The following is a 21,889-nucleotide window of genomic DNA, read 5'->3' as shown; positions in this document are numbered from 1 at the left end:
GATTCCATTCATTGGAAGTGGAATTATAGGGCCAGATGGAACAGTGGTTTCTGTGTGTGTGGATTCAGAAATGTGTGAAGTAACACTAGGAACATACCAAGTTCATTTTGTATTAGGGCATTCGGCAGTTTCCACATAGGCTAAAATTTGAAAGGAAAAAGAAAACCTCATGGGTTTAAACTCTCATTTGCTTAGGAGAGTTGACAGCACGGCAGAGGCATTTGCCTTGAGTTTCTTCTAGAAGTGCCATTTCTTGCTAAAGGGAATTGGAAGCAAAAACAACACCTGAGTACTCTGTTCCTTCTTCTGCAGGGCAAGAGCTGGATTGTGAAGCGCAGCTATGAAGATTTCAGAGTGCTTGATAAGCATCTTCACCTGTGTATTTATGACCGGCGCTTCTCCCAGCTCTCAGAGCTACCCCGCTCCGATGCTTTGAAGGACAGCCCAGAGGTAAAATATTATGGTTGTCACTAGTTAAGGAAGCTGCGGGCAGGCGAGAGCATGTTGCCTTTTTATTATGCCTTTTTATTATCTATTATTCTTAATTGCCTTTTAACATGAAAATTTTATTGTTATCTAAACTATATGGGGAAGCTCTTAGTTGTAACTATGGAAGCAGTTCATTGCTTTCAAACAAGAAGAAAAAGCTCAGATAAGAGGTAGGCAAATTATTAAAATCTACAACCATGCTTTTTTCAGCTGAAAGAGAGCATTGTGCTGCCTATTAGAGTTTAATTCATTTTCAGTGTTTTATATTTCTCTAAACATTTACTATAAGAAATGAACAGAAAAAGTAGTGTACTTTTACAGGAAAACATAACTGTTAGGCATGGAGAATATCCTCACTTTTTCTTAAAGATATGTGATGCTCTGGATTATCATGTACAAACTATTTTGAAATTTATGAAATTCAGGTGTGTGTGTTTTTTTAAAAAAAATTAAACCCTATACGCAATCTCTTTCAATAAAAATGTATGTTCTTACGTTCTTAAGATATAAGGGCAATAAAAAGTGTTGCCTCTCCAAGTGCAACTTCACAACTGAATGGCTTTGTTAGCATATTTTTCAGAATAATTAATTCAGTATAGAATCATAGAAATACCGAGGGTCATCTAGTCCAACTCCCTGCTATGGAGGAATCTCAGCCAATGCATCCATGACACATGACGATCCAACCTCTGCTTAAAAACTTCAAGGAACACCACCTCTTGTGGGAGTCTAATCCACTGTCGAACAACCCTTACTATCAGAAAGTTCTCTTTTTTCTTAAGGCCATTTAAGAGATAGTATTTTATTACTCCTTGCGACAATTCAGAAAAATATGTTCAAATTACTTGTTATCTGATGTTACAAAGGGCATTCCATTTACGAGAAAACAGGAGCCTCATGGTTTGCCCAGCAATTCTCAGGTCTGCACGTAAAATGAAAAGCAAATCAATCCACTGAGCCATACTTGATGTGCCAACGGGAAAGCATGGCTTGGACTGGAGATATACTCTTCTTTTTTTGGCAGATGAAATTCATGGCAAATGGAAGGTATCTAAGGTATCTAGTGAGAAGAAGTCTCTCATCTGGTAACATTTTTTAGGTTATAAGGCGTAGCAGTTATTATTTATGTCTCTACTTCCCTGGTTCACAGAATCCTAGGAGGCAGGAAAATATTTTTATGCTTTCTCCAGCAAATTGTTGGCTTCGGCTGGCTCATCTTGAAGTCTGAAACTTGGATACTCTGCATCAGCAGAATTATATTGTTCCTTCCTCAATCTCTGCAGCTTGTCACCCAGATGCTGATGGCTTACCTGTCACGACTCTCATCCATTGCTGGAAACAAGATAAACTGTGGTCCTGCCCTCACCTGGATGGAGGTACTGTAGGGTATATGACATTGTGTTGCATAATGAGTTTTTGCTAGCTTGTCAGATGCTTTGTATTACAACCTTGCAAATTGCAAATGGAGCACAAGTATAAAATGTTACAAAGCTAGAAGTTGCTGCTTATAGCAATTTCCTCTATTCTGGTAGCGTTGCAGAGGGCCATGTAAGATTAAAATCAAAGAAATCCCCTTAGGTAGACAGGTCTCAAGCAGAACCTGGAATTGCCCTGAGGAACAGAATTAAGAATTCCCTTTATTCTATTCATTTGAATAAGTACAGCAACTTGTAAATGGCAAACATTGATTAGCTTGTTATTTAGGTTTGTTCCCAAGCAGCACCCTGAGGGCCATGATGCTAGGAGTGTGTGGAACATTGGGGACAAAAACGGATTTTTGGGGTGATATTTCACAACTCCCTTATCCCCACTTAACTCTGTTGTTGCCTCTTTGAAGCTGTTTCTTTGCCTAATATGAATAATATGTATTTTTTTCTTTAGAAATGAGGGAGGTCTTCTTCCAGATAATTAGGGATCATGTGGGCAACATGGATCATATTGTGCCACAGGTGGTCAGATTTGGCAACATGTCAACATCACAAAGCCAAATCAAAGTGAGGGTGGAAGCACTGCTGTCACTCTGAATAGGCTTCTTGATGATTCAGTGTAGTCTAGATTTGACTATATGATGTTATAAAACCAAATCAAATTCAGCCTTGGTTCCTGGCCTCACTTCTGATTGAGTGAGCATTTTTTAGCACCTTTTACAATTTCCACCCTTAAAAAAAAAAATCACTCTGGGCCCTAAATAGAAGTACTGTAATCCTCTGTTTGCACTGAATGTGTACTCAGCAAAGAGCTGCAACCCCCAAAATGCTGATGATGCCTACTTGGTACGTGTATGATAACATGTTTTATCACATTCTTATTTTGTACATTTATAGTTGTACACCTAAAATTCCTGGCACTGTGTTACGAGAATGAAACAAATTCATAAGCAAGATAATGACACGCTTTAAATCAACAGCACTTTTGCTATTATCAGGCTGGGGCGGATGTACACATAGGTCATACACCAAGATTGTAATGTGAGCAGTAGAGAGAACTATCAGTAGAAAGGCTGGAATGCCCCCCCCCCCCAAGCCATTAATACAAGTTCTTAGGAACAGCTTTTCCATACTACCATAAAATCTGCCGGCCTGTTACTAAATTGCCTTTGTTGTCAAGAAAGGTTATACAGATTTTTGTTAAAACATGTTGTGGTAAAAGAAAAAGGTGCTCAAGTTCAATATTTTTATTGCTATGTGAGGAGGCCTATCCTTTAGAAAATGGTGTGATTTAACTTCCATTCCGATGTCTCAGTATTCAAGGGAGTTATCACAATGTATTGCATTTTCCTCCCATTTTAGAAAACAGGTGCAGGCATCAAGCTAGTATTCATTTTTTAAATGTTGGTTGTGCCTTGAACGTTTCCACCAAATGGCACTGTGATATATCAATGTTAGCTGTTACAGTGTGGCAAATGAATATAAGGAATATGAACAGGGAGTTGAAACTGGTTAGCAGAGCCTAGCAAAGTGGAGACCTGGTTATACAGTAATCTGCTAATGCTGCGATAAAACAGTGACGCACAATTCCATTTCCTGTTTAATAGGTGAAAAGGAAACCTGTCCTTTAGAAACCTGTTCGTGCTTATATTGCCTCTAATGTACTTCTTTTTACAAGGAACTCTTCAAGCTCTGTTGTGTCTGTCAACCAACATGAACCCCACCTCCCTCCATGCACACAGTGACAGAACCAGTCTACAAAGCCACATGTTCTCAGCTGCTTCACAGTCTATGGTGTATTTTCTTACAGATTGATAACAAGGGGAATCACCTTCTAGTCCACGAGGAATCATCCATTAATGTCCCTGCTATTGCGGCTGCCCATGTTATTAAAAGATACATTGCTCAGGCAGCAGATGAACTTTCCTTTGAGGTAAGCAATTGAACAGATATGTATTCCTTATCAAATGCAGCAGGAAGAACTTAGCCTAGGACTGCTTGTGCAGTTATTTAATAAGGATTTTTGGGCATGTTAAATGCTTTCTGGAAGTAAGAGTGAACATATTAAATCAGTCATGTATTCAATAATAATATTTTTGCACATCCTCTAGCCAACATTCTAAAAATTCAATACTGAGGAGTCCTGCAGCAATTATCTTTGCATATATAACATAACCAGAAAAATGTTTCCTCTGTGGTTTTGTGTCCCATGCTCATTAAACAATATGTCTGCTAAGAAAATGGGCATTGAGAACAGATTTGTATAAGTACTTTCCCCATGTTTAGGCATGAAAATAAGTGACCCATTTTCACCCCTCTTCCTTCCAAAGAAGCTTATTGTGCTCAGTTTAGAGCTTCTTTTAAACCCTGGACACAAGCCTCACACTGGCAGCTGGGCTGAGTATTTGAATGAAAATATTCCCCTGACTGCTTTTGAAAACTTGATCCTTTTTAGCTAATGCCCATTGGGTGCTCTGCGTATGTTCTGATTGCTTGCTTGCTTGTGCTGCTATCATCTGTTATGCTCTGAGGCAGTATTCTTCAGAATCTTAAGGAATGTACAAACAGCTGTTCATTGGATGTTTCAAAACATCGCCTTTCCATTTGTAGTATCTGGGGAAATGCATAATAAATTGGATATTATTTTCCCAGTTAAGATATATGCACACTATTAGAAATTAACGGTTTAATCGCTGATGCCATCATCACAATAGTAACCAATCTTGGTACAATTCAAAGGAACATTCAATGTTCTGCAATTAAAATCAGTTTTCATTTATCAGCCTCTCTCAACTTGAAACTAGTGCAAATGTAATGCTAATGGATATGTTATAAATATGGCTTAGAGATAAGATATGAGCAGCAGAATTGCATGCCCTCTCCCCAATGCAAGTTTACCTGCCACCACTCTGAAGCCTGGTGTTGCATCAACAGTAAGGGTGCCAAGGTTTCCTTGAACCAGGATTTGCAGGCCAACTATTAAAACAATGAATCCAGAGCTAAAGTGGTACCTCAGGTTAACAATGGACCTCCAGAACGAATTAAGTTCTTAACCCAAGGTACCACTGTAATAGGAAATCAAAGCAACAGATTCTTGTTAAAAGTTTGGATAATGCCCCCTATCCCAGGCTTCTGTTGCCATATCTAATCATAGCATCTTCCTGTGTGAGAGACAGATTACATGACTAAACATATACGTTAGGATATTGTCAGTGCAACTCTTGATAAATATCAAAATTCTTTGTGGCCAAAACATAGCTTAGGGACGCGGGTGGCGCTGTGGTGTAAACCACTAAGCCTTGGGCTTGCCAATTGGAAGGTCAAGCGATTTGAATCCCCGTGACGGGATGAGCTCCCGTTGTTCGGTCCCAGCTCCTATCAACCTAGCAGTTCGAAAGCATGTCAAAATGCAAGTAGATAAATAGGTACCGCTCCAGCGGGAAGGTAAACAGTGTTTCCATGCGCTGCTCTGGTTTCGCCAGAAGTGGCTTAGTCATGCTGGCCACATGACCCGAAAAAACTGTCTGCGGACAAACGCCGGCTCCCTTTGCCAGTAAAGCAAGATGAGCGCTGCAACCCCAGAGTTGTTTGCGACTGGACTTAACTGCCAGGGGTCCTTTACCTTTAAAACATGGCTTATAGAACCGGAATCATAGAATTGTAGAGTTGGAAGGGACCCTGAGGGTCATCTAGACCAACCCCCTGCAATGCAAGAATTTCAACACATTGCCCTCAATCCAATTTGAAACCATACCGAACCCTGCTTCACGTTGCAAATGTACTGGCAGTTTTATGGCTGCAGCACTTGGTACAAACCCCTCTAAAGCATTTTGGGTGGCCCACAGATTCCTATTAAATGCCTGAAATGCTTGGCTTTCTTTTTTTTTTAAATGCATACCTCCTGGTGGCAGAGATAAGCTTAAAAAGATGAGTGCAGTGTGTCTGAAAGGCTCAAAGGGCAAATAATAAGAACCTTACATGCATAGATGAAGTCTTGCTGGTGTCATTGGCAAGCACTCAGTGACTCGTGCAAACTACTTTAAATGTTTTATGTTAGACAAGTCATCTCAAAGGAATACTTAAATGCCTTCTCTCATCTTTCCATCCTGCTGATGTAACATCACATTTCTTTAATGCATTGTTAACTTTAACTTGGAGGAGCATATCACACTGAACCCCATGGTGGGTGGGGGCAGCACTGGTGCTGGGCAGAGGAGATAATACATAAGTGAGGACCAGTTGTTCATTTTTTTAAAAGTTCATTTGTTCAAATTTTCTTCCCACATTTGTTCATGATTCTGAGGTGTATTCCTCCTCAATTTGCATTTTAATCAGAACAGCTTTGGGCCTTTTAACTACTACTAAATGCATCACCCTTGCAAATATGTTTAAATGTGCATTGTATGGCATTGATAATGCATTAGCTCATATTTTGTAAGTGTTGATGCCATAGATAGGCAGAGACCGGTGCTATATGTTCATAATGGTGATTTTTTAAAATAGTCCTATAGAAACTGTACTTTTATTAACAAAATGTTTTTCAAAATAAAGTAAGAAAATTATTTATGCTGTGCCTTTCTAGGTGGGAGACATTGTGTCAGTCATCGACATGCCTCCAAAAGAATTGACCACTTGGTGGAGAGGAAAGCATGGATTTCAGGTACACTCAGCTGTTAGATTAGTTAATATTTCAGAAGCTATTGGATGGATTTTGTCAAATTATTACTGATAATAATAGACTGTTATCTAATGCAATTATAATGCACTGTTTCCTGAATCTGGGAAACACTATAAAGACTTGAAAACGTTCCTTGGAATCCTGAGCAAAATATGGACACTACAAAGCTAGATATTAGACGAGCTGGACCCTCAAAGTATCCCTAGTATAAATAGGTACCATGATGCCCCCTTTTTTCTAAAACTGTCTGGCTGTAGAGAAGAGAAGTGTCATACATTCAGAGAGGATTGGAACTGGCAGGGCACCCTGCCTCTGCAGAGCCTGGAGAAGAATTTCGACTCAATTCTTGGGATTAAGTTGAGGCTGTCATTTGAACTGGATTGGGCAGAGATGTCAAAGGATTGCTCATAGGAGTGGACCCCTTTGACTAATAGTTTTGCAGAAATGAGAATGTATAGACAGGTACATTTTCTGCTGCTACTACTTTGGGAAGAGTTGCACTTAAAATCCCCACATTCTTTGCAGTTGTACAGCAGAATCGAGGAAACCGGCTCCTTGTTTCTATTGCTGTGTGGGAGTGGAAATGAGGCTGGGGAAACTACCTGAGCTGCCCACTGTTTCTTTCCATTTCCCTTTCCCCTTTTCTTTAGCCTGAGTTTGCTTGCTTGCTTTTCTTTGTCAGATTAGCTTTATTGAAGAGGCAAATAAACTACTGTTAAAATAAGCACCAGACTTGGACTTGTGGGACAACTGCCTCTCTGTTTCAGCATGCACTTGCCCCATTCAAATATAAAGCAGGGCTGGGTGGGAGGTCTGCCCTTTATGCAAAAGGATGCAGTGAAACCCACTCCTTGACCTTTCCCTAGTGTGCTGATTTTAAGTAGCCCTCTCACCCCCAGCAGAGCCCAGTTGTGATACCAGAAGAACACAGCAAAGTGAGGTGAGAGAGGGGTGGGATTTGCTTCCCTCTGATGCTCAGAGGGAACCCTCTTTATATGTGGATGAGCAGACATGTGGTTGCCCCACATGGCAAATTTGATCCTATAGAGCAGGGGTCAGCAAACTTTTTCAGCAGTGGGCCGGTCCACTGTCCCTCAGACCTGGGGGGGGGGGCTGCACTATATTTGGGGGAGGGGGATGAACGAATTTCTAAGCCCCACAAATAACCCAGAGGTGCATTTTAAATAAAAGCACACATTCTACTCATGTAAAAACACGCTGATTCCTGGACCGTCTGTGGGCCGGATTTAGAAGGTGATCGGGCTGGATCTGGCCCCCAAGCCTTAGTTTGCCTACCCATGCTATAGAGACAGAAGTCGTAAGCCCTGTCATGGATACTAGTTCGCCAGCCAGCAATTGTATGGTGCTCTTTCTAGAATAGTAACACATGTGCTAAACCATCACTATGTCCAGTTTGTTTTTTTATTTCACACATACCATATAGAAGCAATGTGTTTTTTAAAAAACAACAACCTGTGAATACTATGGAATGCACAAATATAGTTTAGGCTTGAGTGTTTTAGTGTGTTGTATAGAGGGAAAAGGATTAAGGCCTTTAAAAGCAAAATAGCAGAACTGATCAGTGGTGACATGCAGCCCCAAGGACCATCAAGAAGGGAAATTAGAAGTGTTATGAAAGACCTTAAAATAGAATGTACATAGACAGCAGTAGTACTGAGCAAGGCAGAAAGCAAAATTAAGAAGGTAACGGATATAAATTAGATAGAATGTATTAAGTGCCAGGAATAGTCTAAACCAGTCCATGACAGTAAGCATCATGCTGGATCTTATTTAATTTTGCTATTACTAGTCAGAGATTAAGACATTTGTCATTTTTCTACCCAGTGTTTGCAAGACTGGTTTTCTCTTGTACATTGAAGGAGGAAGCAGTTATCATTCTAAGTACAGAAGGCTTATAGTACACTTGTGTGTCATGGTTGCTCTTCAATGTGTTTTTTCACAATATGGGTTGTGTTTTGATCATATATACAGAGCTGCTGCAACCATATTCCAAGCATTTAGCTGTTTGTTTTTTGCTGTTGAGAACACTGGCCAAAAAGCAGCTAATCCAGAATGAGGCAACTGTGAATATAAGATTTGAGTTCAGAGCTATAAAATTAAAATACATTTTCCTGGTCCTGGTGAGTGGTTTATGACAAGGGTGTGCACAGACCTAAGATAAGGATTTCTTTTGATCATTTTGAACCCTCTGGCTCTGATTAGTTAGACAAAAAAAGTCTTAACCTTGTAGTCCATATTCCAAAATAAGCTGTGTGGAAAACTCTCATTTAAGTCTGTTCCTTTAAATGCATTCACACATTTTGTGGAGAGCTTTTAACTGAAGCTTTAACAAAATGCAATGAGAAAAAGAAACACCAACTTGGCTGGCAAAGGATGAATGGAGCAGATTATCCCTCTGCCACCCTGTTCACTCACCTGCATGTAATTCCTGGTCACCTGTGGTTGTTTTATGTGGTTTAATTTTTTTATGGTGGCAAAAAGTTACATTTGTGACTAGTCCGAGAAATACACTATTTGCCTAGTTGTTATAAAAAGAAAAGAAGACAGTTAGAATAAACCACTTTCTTTACACTTGGTGAACTAGCCTTCTAAGAACCATCTTTTATTTGTATGTGTTTGGACCGTAAGTATATCCAGAAAGCATGTAATGGGAGCATAGTGAGCAACATGAATTTAAAAAGCAGTTATATTTTATAACAAAGAATATAATCTACAGGATTACGCCTGAATTGTTTAAATATTGTGGTGTTGTGCAAATAGCCCTTTTTACTGCAAAGCTATTAGAACATGACTTTACGTGTGATTCTATTCTTAAATATGCTGCAGACGTGAATTTCCATCTGTCTCTCTTTGTCACAGGTGGGATTCTTTCCTAGTGAATGTGTTGAGCTAATTAATGACAAAGTTCCTCAGTCTATGACCAATTCTGTGCCAAAACCAGGTATGTGTGTATTATATTTTAAATAAATGCATATAATGTGACAGAATGTTGATGTTAAATCCTTTCTACAGTGTCTCACTGCATTCACGCAAATATTTATTCCACTGATGTGTTCTTTCATATTTATTGATCACCCATTCAAAACTATTTCAGTGTATGCATTCCATGATACACGTATGCTTCAGTGTACCCTTTCTGCTATTTCACAGTTTTGATTTAATTTCTCAGTGGCTTGATTTTAATATTAGTATATGTTTTGTAAGATTTCTGCATTTTGTATAACTGCTGCTAGACAGTGTGGTGGTTAGTGTGCTGTAATGTTTCTTCTGTTCGTGTACATTTTCTGTCAGTGTTTATTTCTTGCCATATAAAAAAGATCCCTTCAGCCTGGATTCTAATGATGCTTGGCTTTGCAATTTAAGCCAAACTAACCTATGATGCGGGGGACGTGGGTGGCGCTGTGGGTAAAACCTCAGTGCCTAGGACTTGCTGATCGTCAGGTCGGCGGTTCAAATCCCCGCAGCGGGGTGCGTTCCCGTTGTTCGGTCCCAGCGCCTGCCAACCTAGCAGTTGGAAAGCACCCCCGGGTGCAAGTAGATAAATAGGGACCGCTTACCAGCGGGAAGGTAAACGGCGTTCCGTGTGCTGCGCTGGCTCGCCAGATGCAGCTTGTCACGCTGGCCACGTGACTTGGAAGTGTCTGCGGACAGCGCTGACTCCCGGCCTATAGAGTGAGATGAGCGCACAACCCTAGAGTCTGTCAAGACTGGCCCGTACGGGCAGGGGTACCTTTACCTTTTAACCTATGCTGCACCTGCTTTACCCTCTGCTTCATCCCATCTACTTGCTGATTGATAGTGGAGTTTATTTGTTTATTTCTGTGAATTTATGCTAATTTAAAACTTATTTCCAATCTTAAAACATCAATAAAAACAAGAAAGCAACACACACACACACACACACACACACACACACACACACCCCATGTGTAATAGTAAGCCATGCACCCTGCTCTAAAGTATCTGCTCTAGGTTTATATAGTTTTAAGAGTACTTTGGAGTTGCAATGTTTTGTCTTTTACAAAAATGTGAAAATAGATTGGTGCCTTAGGCTTACCAGTTGGTGCCTCAGGCTTACCACTTTTAATGATGACCTGTCTTATATGCACGGTATTGATGTATCCCTAAGGATTAGATTATTCAAAGATATTACAAAACCAAATTACTGGTAAATTTATCCATTGCTTTAGAAACAAATCATTGGTGGGTAAATTTAGTATACCTCCTTCCATCTTTTGATCTAGTTCCTGGGGCCCTCTTTCCTACATGTTTTCTATAGAAATTGATTATTCCACTTTGTGTGCAAAATATTTGAGGCTTATTTTGCAATTGTGGTAACAGTTGTGCAGACATCTTGACATGCCAAGTGGTTTTAGAGTTCAAAAATTAATTGAATTTTTAGCTGGATAGATGTGGGATTGCATGTAGACAGACCCACATCATACATTTAAAGCTCGTTCAATACGCATTTAAAGCACATGATTCCCCCCCCCCAGGAATTCTGGGAAATGTAGTTTATTAAGGGTGCTGAGAATTATGGATCTGCGAGGGGGAAACTACAATTCCAAGGATGCTTTGGGAAGTCATCTGCTTTAAATACGCATTTGATATGCTTTAAATGGAAGGTGTGGATCTGCTCAAAAAGTATTGAAAGTTAATAACTATCTTAAGAATAGCATAAAATTTATTTATTTCTAAGAAAAAGATACTGGCATTCAGAAAGAAGCCAAAACTCCTTGTTACATATTGGCTTTGAAATAAAGTTCTAACTCTGTTGTTCCTAAAATGAAAGCCCAGCATTAGGCCAGATCCTTTCTTATATAAATGCTGATTTAGTAATCACTGTGTTATTAGTATGGATTCCATTTTTTGTCAACTGAGCTTCTGTTTTGCTTTTAGTTTCCTTCATTTTTAAGATACCTAAAGAAATACTGTTTTTGAAAATTATATGTATGAATAAAACTAGGTGCAAGTAACATGATCATGCTATGAAACAGGGATAGAAACCATGGGGACCTCTAAATGTTGTTGGACTCCAGTTTTCATCCTCCCCAGACAGCATAGGCAGCGGTCAGAGATGATGGCAGTTGTAGTTCCACAGTATCTGGAGGGTCACAAGGTCCCCACCCCCGCTATAAAGGGACAGTGATCTCCACCTGCTACTGTCCTTCTCCCTCCCACCCCACTGAGAAGGCAAGGGGCGGGATGTCTGCTAGCTATGATGGGTGATGCTACTAGAAAGTGGCTACTAGCCTTGATGGCCGTGCTCTGCCTCTAGTGTTGAAGACAGCATGCCTTTGAAATTTCAGTTGCTGGGAATCATGAGCGTGCAGAGCATTGCCGCACTTAAGGTCCTGCCATGTACAGTGGTACCTCGGGTTACATACGCTTCAGGTTAGAGACTCCGCTAACCCAGAAATATTACCTCGGGTTAAGAGCTTTGCTTCAGGATGAGAACAGAAATCGTGCAGCGGCGGCGCAGTAGCAGCAGGAGGCCCCATTAGCTAAAGTGGTGCTTCAGGTTAAGAACAGTTTCAGGTTAAGAATGGACCTCCGGAACGAATTAAGTACTTAACCTGAGGTACCACTGTATAGCATTTCCTGGGAAGGTGCAGTAAAAGAAAAGTGTGCCTGCACCATGTGCAACCCTGGATCTCAGCTGCTGTCCTTCATTTTTATGGATGTGATATGTTTTTTAAAAAAGAGGTGGAAATAGTAGTAGTAATAATAATGAAAAAAACAAACAACTGTAGAGGGTACAGAGGTCACGGTTTATTCCTGTCATAAAACCCCTGGAAGGAAATGTTCAGGTGTCCTTCTGTGCTCTCCCCGCCCCCGCCCCAATATTGCAGGCAGGACTGCAAATCTAGTTAATCTTGCTGACAGTGCCAAATTTATTCCTTATAGGAAGTGTCTGTCATGCTTTCTATCTGTATGGCTCTAAAGTGGTAAGGGAAATACAACTCTTTTAATGCAACTTGCATTGCTTGTCTGAACAGTATGTGTTCCTTTATGATGTATAATTCCATTACTAGTGGTGTGGGGAATAAGGATGGGGAAGGCGTTTCTGTCCTCCTCAGCTTGCCCAGTCTGTAGTTTTGTGCAAATAGGTGTCAGCTTTTTTCTTGATCTCTTCTATTCCTTTTCCATATTTATTTTGTCTTTTGTAGCACATATTATCCACTTTGTATGAACGCTCTACATGTTTTCTTATTAACACCAAGCATGTTGCTCATCTCATTCTACATCTGCCTTGTATGTTGTCTGGGGAGTGTTTTTAATATGACTGATTTTAGAATGTTCCTTGATTATCTTTGTATAGTTGAGGGATTCTAATAATAGCATATTAACAAAGTTACAAGGTGCACCTTGGAGTTCCTTGTACAGAAAAGGAGAGGTTCCTTCAACCTTTATCAAACTTTTTGTACATTCCATGTTGGTGTGATAGTACTTGAATAAAGTATTGATTCAAATTAATCCTTGCAGTGCATAGTTAAATGCTAATATCTCATTGCATCTGATAAATTGGCATTTTGTCTACCAAAGGTAATGAATTTGGTATTTTTATGTGTGTTTGTTCATACATGTCTTTGTGTTTCAGTATTAATTGATATAAATTAAAATTGGTTTGCTAAGGTTGCTTACAGAGATTTTTTTCAAGATGTTTGGACTTGACAGCCACTTGGAATAATGGCACAACCTGGCTTTTCTGCTGTAATTAGATGGTTGTCCTCAGCTCCCTGTATGGCATTACCATACAAATGCCCCCATGTACTGGTTAAAAAGTTAAATCCTAGGCATGAACAGCTGCACATGAAGGGCTGTCTGACATATGCAGCAATTTCAAGCTGCCCCCATGAAGCAAATAGTTGAATCAGTCCATAAGCAAATATTTTAATTCAGCTGACTGCTATTGTTGTGTTGTCATTGGGAAGGGTTGGGGGTGCAGGGCACTGGGCTAGAACTAAGAACTCTGGTTTCCTTCCTGGCTCAATATGACCACCTGTCACTACATAATCCTACATTTATATTTGCATTCCTTAAAACCAGCAGACATGTACATGCCTTCCTTTCTGATAGACAAAAGGGTGGGGAAATTCAAAGTGTCCTCGATACAAACAAACATGGTAGTCTCTCTTGCAGGGTGCTTTGTACTGTCAGCTCCTGAAAAACCTCTGTCACCTTGTAGGTTTTCTTTAGCCTGTCCCTCTGTATGATTTTAGTTCTAAAAGAAGCTCCTTGAGGCCGCTTCCCCCTCAAATGTTAGGGGTATTACGTTGAAGTGAAGTTGGATGCTGGACAGTTCATGTGAGGGTTTAAATGGACAACGTCACAGTGGTTAAATGTGCTCTAAGATGCAATAAAATTCATTAGGATATTTTTTCTGGATTAGGAATTGTTACTAACATACATCTGAAACAGAATGTCTTAAATTCTGTGTGTGTTTAATTTATTTTATTTATTTTTTTTACTGGACTCTTTAAGAGGTGTTTAAATAATCATAAAGCAATATTGCAATATAAACCCATTATGGATTAATTAAAAACATGAACCTATTGAAGCACCACTTTTGTAACCTCTGTAGGAATGGAACCACTTTAACACAGTGACTCCACTCCCACCGTGTGCAGTTGGTCCAGAAGGATGTTGTAGTTAATGGTATAGAGAAATGCAGAGGGCTATGTATGGGGTAATCATGAGCTGTAGGATAATCAAGAGGGTCTTACTTTCCCCCACCATCTTTTGATGAAGACCATCAACCAGAAGGGAGACAGTTCTAATCCTGAACCCCACCTGGAAGCCAGATCAAAATCAAGTTGATTTGTTTCATCCAGGGCTCTTGCAACTGTACAACCAGTCAGATGCACCACTTTCACCAGGAAAGGGAGGTTTTGTGTAGGTTTATAATCCCCCCAAAATCATTAATCTGTCATGCCCAATTTGTGGTTGTTCAAACCATGTGGCAATTGTGGCAAACTAAGTGGCAGTTTTCACTTTCATTGTGTTTCCCCCCTCCATTTGGCAATGTCTCAAGAAAGAAATGCACAAACAGAAATAAATAAAAGCATCTGTGTTGGCTTCAGTTTCACTAAAACTGGTTTGGTGGGGGAAAGAGTCAAGTGGGCAGATGGCTGAACTTGTTTATAAATGCAATGAATTTTTTTGAATGTTTAGCATCGAATGTTTCTTTGTTTGGAAATGTTGCACTTGAAGTTGTTGGAATGATCATCATCACATCACTTAATTCTTCTGTCTAGAAGCCCAGGATATACATCCATTTTGTTGATTCACTCCCAATTTAGTGCTGTACCATATGAAGCCCCATTTGATTTCAGAAAAGATTTGGACAACTGGCATTTTAAGTGCCTCACTCTTATTTATTTTTTTCTAATTAAATTTCTGCACCATCCTTCATCTGTGGATCAGAGGGCAGTTTACAATATGGCAACACAAAAGTCCTCCTGAGGAATTACAAAGGAAAGATTGTGTGTGGGCCCCTTCAGTCTTTTAAAATGAAAATGTCCTGTTTTTATAATGGTTGTTCGTTTTAATAATTAATTTTCTTTTGAATTGTACTTTCTCAGTCTCCCCTGCCCATGGAGCCCGTCCAGCGTCCTGGAGCTACTTCCCCCCTTGTATGTTTCCATTTATTTCATTTTTCTCTATCTCGTCGCCTTTAGTATTATTCAGCTGAATCGTTACCTGTTTGGGAGATGTGCAGAGACATCAGAGTGGGATTTATTGCTTTTATTTTTCCACAGAATGCCTTTAAAATTTTGAAGTGTAAAATAAATGTGGGTTGGAGTGTGAAGGACAGAAATAGTAGCAACAATCACTCTTCTTTTTCTCCAAGTTCTCAGAATAAATCTCAGATTGTTAGGGTAGTCAGCTGTAGTCTCATTTGGAGTCCATGCAATCAGTATCTGTGAAATTATATCCCAGAATCAGAGATACAGGATCTCAAAAGGGTTTTCTTTGAAAAATTGCTATATTGTCATGTACATTTTCCAAATATTTTTTTAAAAAATTAGGCTCCATCACTAAAATATGTAATAGTTTAATGCCAGGTTTTTCAAACAGCTGTTTTTGGGGACTACAACTCCCATCACCCCTAGCTAGCAAGACCAGTGGTCAGGGATGATGAGAAACAGCTGGAGACTCAAATTTTGGAAACCCTAGTTTAGTGTATTTTGTTATAAGAATTTTGTTTTTGTTTCACAATCTTCATAATGGAGAGTGAAAGCATCTGCCTCAGCCTCTTTCCCTATAGTAATATTTGATTGCAGTGGAGAGGCAGTGGTGGTCAAGAATTGCACAGGCATATTTCAAGGCCTTTTTCATAGTGTAACTTCTGCCACCATGAAGGAATTGATTTCATCATAATACATTTTTGTTAAATGCTTTAGAAAAACAGTCTTACAATATTTATAATATTAATTACTTTCATCAGAGGCTGTAGCAATAGTGGAAAACCATAATTGTGTCCTAGACTTTGGTCCAGGATCCTGTCAGCAGGCCAGATCCTGACCTCCATCAACTTCTGGAGGCCATTTTAACTCCATCCACTTGTCAATTGCCTAAATTCAGATGAAGCCCTTCCTTTTGCCTGTGCAATTTGAAATTAATCCACATAGACAAAAAGACCACAGCCAATCTTTTGCAAGGGTAGAAATCACAAAGAGGAAGTATCACAGGAGACAGATTGGCAATGTGCTCATGTTTTCAGCAGAACTATGCAGTAGGAGAGCCCTTTTCTTCTGCCACTATTGGTAATTATAACAGAGCTGCGCTGCAACAGGGTGGATCTGTGTTGTGGTATTGAGGTTAAAGTGTGTGCATACATGCACATTCCCTTTCAATGGCTGGCGTCATCAGTGATAGGGAATATGAAGTAGCTCTTCATCAAACTGAACATGTCAGTATGGACTTTCTTGAAATCTCTTAGCTGTGGTGAAAGAGGGGAAGACATTGGGCTATTTCTCTATGCCATGTAGCTCAATTGCATTATGGGGGTGGGGAGCTTTTAATCAGGTGTGAGGGACCTTTAATCCTTCAGATATTGTTTAACTATAATGCCCACCATATCTGGTAATTGATTATGGCTGCAGGGGCTGATGGGAGTTTTAGTTCAGCAATATCTGAGGGGCAAAGGGTTCCTCAACCTTCAGCCTATATTACTTCCTTCCTCAGTGTCAATAGATAACAACACTGCCGCCCATCAGTTATTCAGTCAAATGTGAAAAATCATTTTTGTAAGAAACTTTTTTAAAAGGAAGTGTCCAGGAGGTAACTTATTGTTCTTCCGCACAACAATTTAAACACTGTGGTTTTCCTTATTTTTTGGCAACCATAGATCCTAGATCTGTGACTAGGATCACAATTGTTGGATTGGTGTGTGGTTGCCACACGTTGACTCCATAGCATTGAAGAAGAAGAAGAAGAGTTTGGATTTGATATCCCGCCTTTCACTCCCTTTAAGGAGTCTCAAAGCGGCTAACATTCTCCTTTCCCTTCCTCCCCCACAACAAACACTCTGTGAGGTGAGTGGGGCTGAGAGACTTCAAGGAAGTGTGACTGGCCCAAGGTCACCCAGCAGCTGCATGTGGAGGAGTGGAGACGCGAACCCGGTTCCCCAGATTAGGAGTCTACCACTCTTAACCACTACACCACACTGGCATTCACAAATATATTTGTGTGCCAAAGTGGATATACTCCACCACAACTCTGGTTGGGTGCATTAGGTAGGGTTGTAGCTGTACTTTTAAAACATGTATTAAAGCACTCATTCTCTGTAACATAATCTTAGATCCTTTTGGCCATGGGAATTGATGCATCTGAATTCATCTGTTGTGGGTGCGCTTCTTACATCTAAGCAATAAAAAGGCCATGAACATTTTCCCCGTAAAGGAAAGTCCTGGCAGATGTTGGTCAGAGTCAGACTGATAACATGGTGGCATTTACCGTAGTTAGAGGTAGATAGTAAGTTCTGACCAAGGGTCTCATTTCTGTTTTACGTGCATATATGTAGAAACAATTCAAACCAATTTTATTCTGGAGCTTAAAATAAGCAGCAGAGATTTGAAGCTATTCTATTCTATTACTATCTTGCAAATCAAGTTGCTATTGACCAGTATGTTAAAATTTATTTTTTTGTCCTTTCTTGCCTCATCCCACCCCCCAAACCACATGCAGATTTGGAGATGGATAGTGTAAAGCCAGGTTCAGCATGTGTTTCAGAGCCTCTGAACTATTCCCAGCTGAGCTCAGGTAGAGCATGTCGCAGTCAACTGTAGACTCTTAAGTGTACTAACCCTGAGTCTAACATTGTGTGTTCTAGCAATAATACCTATTAATGGATATAGATTTGGTGTTAGAAGATAGACTATAGTTCTAGTTATGCCTGAACACTTCTTATCTAAAAGTTGGGGAAAGAGCCTAACATCCAGGTGATGGTGTAATGTTTCTCTTGGCAGGTGCCATGGAAATCAGTCAGTTCACTAGTCATTTTCCGCATGTCCCACCCTCACCCGAATGGATTTATAGGCTCTATGAATCCTGCAAATTTGGGTGTCTCTGTGTGTTTGTGAACCTTGAATTATACTTAGCTGCTGTTTCCTTGAGATGTGGTTATAAATAAGGTGTGTGTGTGTGTGTGTGTGTGTGTGTGTGTAAAATGTGTACATACACACAAATACAAATGTGTATGAACACATACCAAAGCAGATATGTTGCCTGCCACTGGAAACTTTGTCTCAGGACTGAGGAGAAGACAGAGGGAGGGGAAAGAAGAGAGAAGAAATATTGTTGAATCTCTGTAGTTTAGCAGCAGCTCAAATGACCATATTATGTACACAGCTGCAAAGCTATAAGTAGAAACTGCTGTTGCTATAGTTGTCTTGACTACATTGCAAGAATCTCCAAAGAAGAAGATGTATTGGAATAAAATTATGCAAAACACAGTTATGTGACTAATCTTTGCTATATTAAAATAGCTTCTTAGAGCCATTTATTTAGACACTTTTTAGTGCAGCTCATACTGTTTGTTTATAATTTGGGAAGCTATAGGGTAGCTGTAGACATATGAAGACTTGTATTTATTTTGATATATTCTGCTTGTAAGGTAACAGCCATTAATCTGAGTCCTGTTTAAGGGCCTAAGTGAAATTAGAAGTTACCTTCTAAATGTCAGAATCAATTTCTCTGATTTGACATTAAAGATGTCCTTCTTGGGATCTACTCAGCTCCTTCTCTCCACTTTGCTTTGGACCAAAGCAACATACCAGGCTGTTGTGCAGGAACCCCACAGTGGTATCCAACAACTTCCCTCAGTGCAAGCTGCTCACCCCAAAGAGCAGAAGTAAGCTCTGGCCACATGATGCTCTGTGGAAAGGAGTGGGAGACCTTGGGCTAAAACAGCAGCAAGCAAGAGAAATGAAGCATTTAACTCAGCCTTCCCCAAGCTAGTGCCCTCCAGATGTTTTGGATTACAACTCCCATCAGCTCCATGTGCTGGCTGGGGCTGATGGGAGTTGTAGTTTAAAAGATCTGAACACTAGGTTGCAGAGGGTGATTTTAACTCATCACAACCAACAGTAAAATTCTTTTTTTACCAGGACAACCTTTTACCCAAGTAAGTAAAACAGACAGTTGGTGGCTGAGAGAGTAAATGAGGGCTATTATAATTTATTAGTATTTTCATTAATAAATCACTTCTTGATTTGTAAAGTGCTTTACAATTTGGTTACAATTTTGGTCTGGTTCATCATTGTTGCAAAGCTCTGGCAAGGTCAATAGATGGAGAACTGAAGTTGAGAGAGGGTGATTTAGTCAATACAGACACCCTTGATGAGCATGGATCTGGACCTGGTTCCCAGTACCATGTTTTAAAATAATGCTGAGCTATACTGAGGTCCAGCGCCGAGAGCCTTCTACAGTTCCCTCACTGTGAGAAATGAGGTTACAGGGAGTCAGGCAGAGGGCCTTCTCAGTAGTGGCGCCCGCCCTGTGGAACGCCCTCTCATCAGATGTCAAGGAAATAAACAACTACCTGACTTTTAGAAAACATCTGAAGGCAGCCCTGTTTTGGGAAGTTTTTAATGTTTGATGTATTTATTGTGTTTTTAATATTCTATTTGGAGCCATCCAGAGTGATGGGTGGGGTATAACTGATACTAATAAATTCTTCTTCTTCTTCTTCTTCTTCTTCTTCTTCTTCTTCTTCTTCTTCTTCTTCTTCTTCTTCACTACTCTGTTATCTTACAGACACTTTTGAGCATTATCCTGTGTGTTTAGTCATTACACCACAATGTGTGTGATCTATAAAATCTAAGCTGATTGTTTTTAAACAAAGCAAAAATATACTCACAGCTCAACTTTTCACACACAACCTTTATTTACTGGTAGACATATTTCTTTAAGCAATTAAATTGTCACACCTTGCAGGCGTTCATTTAGGCCTCTTTTCTCCTGCATTGCTTGAAGTGCTGATATCATCCTCTTCTTTTTCACATTTGCTCATTAATTACTTTAACAGCAGTGCTTTGAAGATATAGTCTAAGGTATTTAGCAAGTAACAGACGCTAGGCTTCATTACCTTCATTATTGGCACAACTAAGAGAGTCTGTGTATATAACAGGATTTCTGCCCTTGGTGCTGAACTCTGGAGTCAGTGTTGAACTTCAGGATGTTAACTGTGATGTCACAACAATAATCCTTTTCCAACTAGTCACCCCAGGTGAGCAAGTAGTTAATTGTTTAGCCCTAAACTATCCCAATCACAGAAGTCATATAATCCCAGTCTCCACGCAGATCCATTCTGCAATCCCCACAATTTGCCAAAAGATTGTTTTAACCCTGAAAAGGAGAGCCAGTGTGGTGTTAGAGAACTGCACATAGACAAAACTGGGCAAAACTGTGTTGATGTCCCTGTTCAGTCCCAGTGCTTATTGGCTAATTGTGAGTGAGCCACTGCCTTTCATCGTAACTTCTCGCACAGGGATGCTGTGAGAGGCTCATCATAAGAAAAACCATGGCTTATGAATTGTCCCAGAAAAGTAAGTTGTAATGAAACATTGTAAATATTGAAGTTTCAAAACCGTAATTCTTCTGATTCCCTTCAGTCTCAGATCTATTTAAGGCATGGAGGGGGGTGAGAAGGAACGTTTTCAATGTTTGAATTAATTACACAAATGGTCAGCATGTTTCCAAGCTGTCAACATAAAATGGTGCCAAATCAAATTAAGCATGGTACACAGTCAATTTGTATTCACCATACATTCATATAAATGAACATGACAGCAACAAATGAGGTTCTGAATGCAAAAACCTACAGTCCCATAATGTAAAAAGGCAGAGAGTGTGTGTATAATGGTGGACCAAGGCACACTGAAATATATGTTTCGCAGATGCACAGAAGGGCACCATTCTGCAAATAATGTGCACAAATAATCACTGTTTATAGCAATATATTTTTCACATTTACAGATCTGAACTTTTTCTCATTTGGTGGGCAATCTTAAATGGGGTGGTAGTAGAAGTAAAATAGTAGATTGAAACCAATTGGGCAAGGGGATTAATTACACAAATTTCCAGCTGGTGTTGAAGGAACAAAATGGCTTTGAATTCTGAGGATCCAAGGTTGACAGCCCTGCCTACACACACACACACACACACACACAAACAAATCTCGTCTCCTTTCAGGGTTCCTGCTGAACCACAGAGTTGAAAATTGGCTAACGGGGAAAGCTTTAGTAGGCTATCCTTCAGTCATTCAATGCTACAAGTGTCATATGCTTCCCTTTAAACCAAGGGTCAGCAAACTTTTTCAGCAGGGGGCCGGTCCACTGTCCCTCAGACCTTGGGGGGGCAGACTATTTTGAGGAGGGGGGAATGTCCCACAAATAACCCAGAGATGCATTTTAAATAAAAGCACATATTCTACTCATGTAAAAATACCAGGCAGGCCCCACAAATAACCCAGAGATGCATTTTAAATAAAAGCACATACAGTGGTACCTCGGGTTAAGTACTTAATTTGTTCCGGAGGACTGTTCTTAACCTGAAACTGTTCTTAACCTGAAGCACCATTTTAGCTAATGGGGCCTCCTGCTGCTGTCGCGCTGCTGGAGCACGATTTCTGTTCTTATCCTGAAGCAAACCTCTTAACCTGAAGCACTATTTCTGGGTTAGCAGAGTCTGTAACCTGAAGCATATGTAACCTGAAGTGTATGTAACCCAAATTACCACTGTATTCTACTCATGTTAAAACACCAGG

The 21,889-nt window shown here is 40.0% G+C and overlaps 1 protein-coding gene across 7 annotated transcripts in view; it reads left to right on the top strand.

Moving 5' to 3' along the window:
* The window catches only part of ARHGAP32 (Rho GTPase activating protein 32), a 199,896-nt gene that overhangs the window by 129,975 nt on the left and 48,032 nt on the right, over nt 1–21,889 (top strand). For 5 of the 7 annotated variants that reach the window (XM_082201334.1, XM_082201335.1, XM_082201340.1 and 2 more), the window contains 7 exons: nt 313–450; nt 1,773–1,865; nt 3,727–3,849; nt 6,499–6,576; nt 9,475–9,556; nt 15,201–15,251; nt 17,809–17,883. In XM_082201334.1, coding sequence (XP_082057460.1) covers nt 313–450; nt 1,773–1,865; nt 3,727–3,849; nt 6,499–6,576; nt 9,475–9,556; nt 15,201–15,251; nt 17,809–17,883 — 640 coding nt within the window. The remainder of the gene's footprint in view (nt 1–312; nt 451–1,772; nt 1,866–3,726; nt 3,850–6,498; nt 6,577–9,474; nt 9,557–15,200; nt 15,252–17,808; nt 17,884–21,889) is intronic. The other 2 variants (XM_082201337.1, XM_082201339.1) reach the window with 1 other exon arrangement.

Source organism: Podarcis vaucheri (assembly GCF_965113315.1).
Source record: "Podarcis vaucheri genome assembly, chromosome: 15".
Taxonomy (NCBI): domain Eukaryota; kingdom Metazoa; phylum Chordata; class Lepidosauria; order Squamata; family Lacertidae; genus Podarcis; species Podarcis vaucheri.
Note: the sequence above shows the minus strand (reverse complement) of the source record. Positions and strands in the feature narration are given on the sequence as shown.